The sequence below is a fragment of the Octopus bimaculoides genome, chromosome 19, assembly GCF_001194135.2.
Source record: "Octopus bimaculoides isolate UCB-OBI-ISO-001 chromosome 19, ASM119413v2, whole genome shotgun sequence".
In the NCBI taxonomy this organism is placed as follows: Eukaryota; Metazoa; Mollusca; class Cephalopoda; order Octopoda; family Octopodidae; genus Octopus; species Octopus bimaculoides.
In genome coordinates, this window is record NC_068999.1 from 5,206,792 (window position 1) to 5,214,762 (window position 7,971).

Consider the following 7,971-nt stretch of genomic DNA (forward strand, 5'->3'; position numbering starts at 1 on the left):
ATATATATATATATACACACAATATATTATATATATATATATATACAAACATACACGTACACACATATACACAAATATATATCCATACACATACATATATATTCACATACATAAACACACACACACATAAACACATATGTGTGTGTGTATATATAAATATATGTATATATACACACATAATATTTATATATACATATTGAGTTCAAATTCTGCCGAGGTCGACCTTACTTTCGTCCTTTCGGGGTCAATAAAATGTCAGTTGAGCTATGAGGGTCAATGTTATCGACTTACCCCCACTCCCACAAAATTGCTGGCCTTGTGCCAAAACTTGAAACTAATATTTGTATATACCCCCCACCCACATATATATATATATATATAAGTTTTTGATAGATATATACCCATACATACAGTACAAAATAATATATAATCTACATTGTACATATCTTTTATTATTTGTTTCTGTCAGTAGACTGTGGCCATGCTAGGGCACCACCTTGAAGGGTTTATTAGTCAAATGAATCAGCCCCAGTATTCTTTTCTTTTTTTAAGCCTTCTTATTCTATCGGTCTCTTTTTCTGAACCACTAGATCACAGGAATGTAAACACTCACACACACACACACATACACTTGATGGGCTTCCTTCAGTTTCCATCTACCAAATTCACTCACGAGGCTTTGGTCAGCCTGAAGCATTAGTAGAAGATGCTTACCCAAGGTGCTCTGCAATGGGATTGAACCCGGAACCATGCACACCTCTTCCCACACATCCACACCATTCATTTCAATGTTGATATGGTATGTGGGTGTGTACTGTAGATCTTATCACCACTTACATACCTGCACACACTCATGTATACACACACACACACACACACACACACACACACACACACACTTAATGACTTGACAGTATCTGCTCTGCTTGTTTACTCTTTTCTCTACCTGTAAACACACCTGAGTGGTCTTTAATTCCTTCTCTCTCTCTATCTCTCTCTCTACCCCACCTGTATATGTATTGTGTCTTCATGTTACTGTTTTTTTCCCTTTTTTTTTTTAACTTGACTGGGTTTTTTTTATGTTGTTTATATTCCCTTTCCACATACATTCCATCATGATTGTTAAAGATGCTGGACTGACGACTATTGTAGACTGCAGCCTCATCTCTTTTTCCTTTTTATTTTCATGTGTGTGCGTGTGTGTGTGTGTGTGTGTGTGTGTGTGTGTAGATACACAAATCCTCACCATCTTTCTTTTTTTCCAGCTAGGATAACCATGTACCTCCTTTACAGCAAGACATCCTTTCCGGTCCCTCTGTCATATTTTAACCTCGTCAACACCTGGCACGAAGCCACCTGCCTCAGTACTTTACACCTGCCCATTCAGTTACGCACCCTGTACACTCTGTAAATAGTTTGGCATTAGGAAGGACATCCAGCCATAGTAAAAACCTTGCCAAGGCAGATATTAGAAGCTGGCATATTTCTCTGACTTGTCGGTTCCTGTCAAACCATCCAACTCATGGTTTTATTACAGATAGGCATCAATTGAAAATAATGATGTTGATGATGATGATGATAACATATATGGTGTGTGTGTGTTGGTTCATTTGACATGTATTTTTCTATGCCAAGGTGGGTTTAGATCAGTGCTCCGCTACTGGTATGCTGTGGCATACTGGTGTGCCATGAAACGATGTTAGGTGTGCCGCAGTATAACCTAAATATAATTTTTTTCACCCATACTGTTAGTTATATTTTTAGTTCAGGTGTGCCGCTAAATTTTGAAAAAAATATGAGTGTACCGCAAGCGATAAAAGACTGCGGAGCATTGATCTACAGAGTTATTTGAAGGATAGTTTTACTGCTGGATGCTCTTCCTGTTGGTAACCCTTACTTGCTTTTCAAGTTAGGTACCTCTTTATTCCACAGGAGTTTGAAAGTGCAGAGCAGCCGGTCATATTATCAACAAGTAATGTCAACCTCATCATAAATTAAGTACCCGTTGCGTACTCGGGTCGATCTGATTGACTGCCCCACCCTCCCCTCAATTTCAAGCCTTGTGCCCATAGTAGAAAGGATTATTATTATTATTATTATTTTTTTAAATTTTTTATTGCAGTCTTACGAGGTCATTGCCAGTACTGTCAATGTTCACACTCCAATGGATGAAACCAAGACAATAAGTAAGTCCTACTTCACCATTTCGTGCCCCTGTTTATGTTTTCTAGGAAGGGGTACCCACTTCTCACCCAGATTATGCAAGCTCTTTATTGCTTCTCGCACCTTCTTTGGGGGGCTTTTTGCTCGCATGTCCCTATTTATCTGTTGCTTTTGTTGATTTCACCTTATTTTACTCAATCTCTTGTATTTCAGCCTTCTACTGTCCCTAGACCTTTGGACCCTCGGAGATTAATAAAAGTAATCATTATTGATAGGACATATAATACCTCGTGCTATGTCCAGCCCTTACCTCTGGGCTTATCAAGTTTTATAACAAGCAATGACATGTTGGGAGAGGTGGGGGGGGCAAACAAATTGCATGAGGAAGGAAGGAAGGAAGGACCCTCTCTACCCTACTTCCACCGTTCTTTACCAAACAAAAGTAAAATCTCATAGAACAAACAAATTCTATGAATGTCACTTTTCAGGTGTAATGCCTTGTGCATTATCATCAATTTCTGCATCCTTCTCTCTAATTTCTTGTGTTCTTCCTTATTTCATTTGAGTATCTCTGCTCCATATCTCATTTCCTGATAGTTTTCTTGTATTTATTGCTGATACCACACCCACTCTCTTCCTTATGCCTCCTGCTCTAAAGTACTCCACCTCTCTCTGTAAGTCTATGCTATCCCTCTATTTTTTCTCTTATCATCCATATTACTTTGCATCTTCTGGTTTCCTTGCTGCTCTTTGCTCCCACTGCATTCAGCCCTACTGTTACTACTACTCACACCTCCTCTCTCTTTGTCTATTATAGGTGTCATGGGACCTGATGAGGTGAATGAAATTTTACGGCAACACGACAGTGGCATGGACGTAGCTTTACAGAGAGCCAAAGTTTGGTCAAAGTACCTCAAAGACATAATTTATTACATCGATAAGAAGGCACAGTTGGGTAAGTGTATTATTTTCTCTTTCTTTCTATCTTCACAGGTGTGGCTGTAGGGTTCAAGAAGTTGAAGACCTCTCAAAATTTTGTTATTTGCCATTTTAACAAACAGTGTAAATAACACACATAAACATACAATACACACACCACTTCTTGTGGTTGTGCAGTGAATGAGACGAGTGACCACAAGGATTTCAAATTTCCCTTCATACTTTATCCAGATTAAAGGAGGTACCAGATCATTGGTTGCTGGAATATTGGTGATGTACATGTGTACTAATTCCAATAGGTTTTGTAGGCTGATATGGTTGGTGCCTGTCTCTTGTTGTGTCTTCCGCAATGATTTTCAATTGGCCAGCTCTTCAGTGTCCTCTCAAAAAAGCCTGAGGGATGTACATGGAGTGGATGTTGGTGTCTTCAAAATAGAACTGAATCTCCCCCTGGCTGGCTCCTGTGCCGGTGGCACATAAAAAGCACCATTCATGCTTGGCCGATGCCAGTACTGCCTGACTGGCTGGCCCTTGTGCTGGTGGCACGTAAAAAGCACCATTCATGCTTGGCCGTTGCCAGTACTGCCTGACTGGCTGGCCCTTGTGCTGGTGGCACATAAAAAGCACCCACTACACTCTCAGGGTGGTTGGCGTTAGGAAGGGCATCCAGCTGTAGAAACATTGCCAGATCAGATTGGAGCCTGATGCAGCCTTCTGGCTTGCCAGTCCTCAGTCAAACCGTCCAACCCATGCCAGCGTGGGAAACGGACATTAAACGATAATGATGATGCAGCATTGGAGGAGGCGATCTTGTGTAAGATGATAAAAAGCTAGTTATAATTGTGTGCAGCCTGTAGATCCTATAGCTATAAAACCTAAAGATATCACACTTACAGATATCTATGTAGGTTTGGGATTTCTTTTGAAACCTGTATGTGCAGTTTTAAGTTAGATTTATAAGTGTGTGTGGTTGTAACTCCTAAAGCAATAAGCGTGCATAGCCTGTAGGTTTTTATAGATGTGTATATGTCTAAGCTGCTTTGTAGAACTATCGCCTTGCTACATGGCAAGTTTGTGGTTGAGTGGTTGATGTTATTGAGAGCCATAAAAAGACTCGCTTCAGCACAGTGTGTTATTGTATTCATTTAAAAGAATATCTTGATCCAATCATGCATGAAGCTGTATTCACAAAAATGCGTCCCACTTGTGTTAGCTTGGCAGGGCATGTGTATGTACACGTGTGTGTCTGTGAGCACTTCTATCTGTGTGTGTATTTGAATGAATGTGTGTGTGTGTGTATTTGAATGAATCTGTGTGTGTGTATTTGAATGAATGTGTGTGTGTATTTGAATGAATGTGTGTGTGTATTTGAATGAATGTGTGTGTGTGTATTTGAATGAATCTGTGTGTGTGTGTGTATTTGAATGTGTGTGTGTGTGTGTGTGTGTGTATTTGAATGAATGTGTGTGTGTATTTGAATGAATGTGTGTGTGTGTGTGTATTTGAACAAATGTGTGTGTGTGTGTGTATTTGAACAAATGTGTGTGTGTGTGTGTATTTGAACAAATGTGTGTGTGTGTGTGTGTGTACATACAAGAGCTAAGATTTTTACAAATAAAAATTCCAATGGTAATGTGTATGACTGTTTGGTTCCAGGTCAGCCCAGATTAAGCTGAACTCTGATCAGAGACAATCTAGCCATGACCATCTCCAGGACAGTATTATCCTAGACACAGAAATACCGTTTTAGCTTTTTATTTTTTTCGTAGATGGCTATGTTTGGGGGAGGATTTGGCTGCTATTGTTAGCAGATCGAGACACCACGTAGAGCACCTCTTCGATAACGTTTGCTTGTTAAATGACTCAGTCAATCACAGTTTAGTTCCGGCCGTGGGTGGTACTTTTCGCTTTCAAGGCTGGAATAAAACTTTTGAGTTCAAAATGTTTTATCATCATCATCATCATCATCATCATCATCATTGTTATTAATATTATTATTATTATTATTATTATTATTATTATTATTATTCTTATTATTTTTATTATTATTTTTATTATTATTATTATTATTATTATTTTTATTATTATTGTGTTAAGCAAGAAGAATGGGCCATACCCCTGTCTTTCAGAGGCTGCCCATTAAAGGTGACACCAAAATGGTTGATGACGTCAAATGGAGTGGCGCAGGGGTGGAGGGTCAAGACACACCTAAACTTCTGGAGCAATGATTTTTCCTTTTACTTTCGTTTTGTACTTAATGACTTAATGAGAAGAGTAAGAGGCAGCTTTTGTGTTTTTTTTTTCTTGGACATTCTGGGGAGAAAGGATTGGGTAAGGTAAAAATATAGTCAGTACAAGGGTGGCGGGAGGTGAGAACTTAGGAGTGTACGAAGATGGACTTCGAATGGATGCTGGGAGTCTGCTGTGTCTAGATGCAGATGGTGTGTAACTGAATGGTATGCCATATCATGTCCGTGGTAGTGGGCCTGGATGGAAGTGGTATGTAACCAGATGTTTATACCATCTGAAGTATACTATGTCTTTTCTACTCAAGGCACAAGGCCCAACATTTTTGGGGAGGTGGGGGACACTCGATTAGATTGACCCCCAATACACAACTGGTACTTAATTTATTGACCCCGAAAGGATGAATGGTAAAGTCGACCTCGGCAGAATTTGAACTCAGAACGTAAAGACAGACGAAATACCTCTAAGCATTGTCTGATGTGTGTGTGTGTGTGTATGTACATACACGTGTGGGTGTGTATATATGTGTATATGTATGTATATATTTTGAGCGTGGCCATTGCCAGTACTGCCTGACTGGCCTTCGTGCGGGTGACACGTAAAAGCACCCACTAAACTCTCTGAGTGGTTGGCGTTAGGAAGTGCTGTAGAAACTCTGCCAAATTTAGATTGGAGCCTGGTGTTGCCATCCGGTTGCACCAGTCCTCAGTCAAATCGTCCAACCCATGCTAGCATGGAAAGCGGACGTTAAACGACGACAATGATGATGATGATGATATGTATGTGTGTGTGGTGGGAGATGGCGTACAGCTAGATAGTATGTAATGTATATGCGTGTATGGATATTAAAGGAGGGAGGAACGACTAGGATTTCAGTGTTGTGCTTAAAGGGTGACTCTTCACAGCAAGATGAACTGCTTGGAAGATCTCTCCCTCTCTTTCTCTCCCTCCCTCCCTTCCTCTCCCCCCGCTCTCTCACTGTACACTCGTACATTTGCCATTGTTGTTTTTTTAACATCTGCTTTCTATGCTGGCATGAGTTAGGTGGATCATTGCTGCTCTCCCAGATGGGTCCCAGTACTGGATGGATGGATGGGCAAACAGAAACTGATGCTATCAGATATAGCAGGGACCTTCTACATGGTCTCCAGAATTGCAAGAAATGGCTATCAAATCTCTTCAAATCACACCCAACTGCATTGAAAGAGGGAAGGGCATTGTATTTCTAAAATGAAGAGATGACCATGATTGGAAAGCCTTTGATCATAGATCTGCACAATCAGGGTTCACCTCAACAACAACAGTATATATTTTTCCTCAATATATGACACAAGTATGGCTGTGTGATTAACAAGCATACATCCCAGCCATATGGTCTTCAGTTCAGTCTCATGCTGTGGCACCTTGGACAAGTGTCTTTTACTACAGCCCTGGGCTGATCAAAGCCTTGTGAGTGGAAATTGAAAGAAGCCTGTTGTATGTGTGTACACATGCTTGTCTTGTTCATTTTCCAGTCCTCCATGAAAAACATGTCTAGCCATGGAGGAATGTTAGCTTCCTTGGAAACAGGTAAGGGTTGGTGACAGGAAGAGCATCTAGCTGTAGAAAATTGGTCCCAATGAATCCCATCTGACCCATGCCAGCATGGATGTTAACCCTTTAGCATTTAATCCAGGCACATCCGGCCAAATAGTCAATTTGTTTTATGCTCAAACTGACCAGATTCAGCCTTTCGCACTTACCCTACAATGTCATACGAAAAGTATACAGTCCTATAATCTAAATCTCAAAGCTACAAGATAATGCATGATTAACTCTAAACAATGGGAAGAAGTAAATAAATAAATAAATAAGCAGAGTAATCTTAACGCTAAAGAGTTAAATGACGAAAACCCCAAACGTTGGAATCTTCTGAAACTTCTGTTCTTATGCAGTAATCCTAAAATAAAATGTCTTTGTGTTCTTTCATTTCCACAGAAACGGATTTCTCCAAGAATCTCATACGTCTCGCTCAGACAACCAAATCGACAATTGTTGAAGATGTGAGTTAGTGTTTCTTGCTTCATCCATTCTGTTGACTGTAAAGACAAAAAACTGTTTTTATGATTGTCTTAAAACAGAGACAGACAGACAGACAGAGAGAATGTGTGTGTATGTATATATATATATATATATATATATATGTGTGTGTGTGTGTGTGTACATATAAAAATGGATCAAATAATAGAAGTGAAGTGAGAGAAGAGGTGTATGTTCATTCTATTAGTTGACAGCTGTTTCATAGTCTATGTTAGTTGCATAATCAATAGTACATCATCCTTTCCATATATGTAAATATATTTGTACATCCTTATATATAAATATGCTTTAATATAACTGAGTCGAAAATTCAGCTTTTCCGACACAGTCCTCCTTTTGAGGAAAAATTGAAAGGGGTGAATTTAAGGAGAGACAGCAGAATTTCACATCTTCTAAGTTAAAACACACACACACACACACACTCTGTTGTCTCTCATTCATTTCTCTCCTTTCAATTTTTTTTCCTGCAGAAGGACTATATCTGAAACATTGGGTTTTTCACTCCTCGTTGCAAGTTCACTGTACATTTTTAATTAATTTATA

General features: G+C 39.5%; 1 protein-coding gene across 6 annotated transcripts in view; it reads left to right on the forward strand.

Annotated features, from left to right (window-relative positions):
- LOC106869429 (rho GTPase-activating protein 45) overlaps positions 1-7,971 on the forward strand; it is a 125,030-nt gene that overhangs the window by 71,102 nt on the left and 45,957 nt on the right. For all 6 annotated transcript variants that reach the window (XM_052974752.1, XM_014915161.2, XM_014915166.2 and 3 more), the window contains 3 exons: positions 2,123-2,186; positions 2,981-3,118; positions 7,327-7,391. In XM_052974752.1, coding sequence (XP_052830712.1) covers positions 2,123-2,186; positions 2,981-3,118; positions 7,327-7,391 — 267 coding nt within the window. The remainder of the gene's footprint in view (positions 1-2,122; positions 2,187-2,980; positions 3,119-7,326; positions 7,392-7,971) is intronic.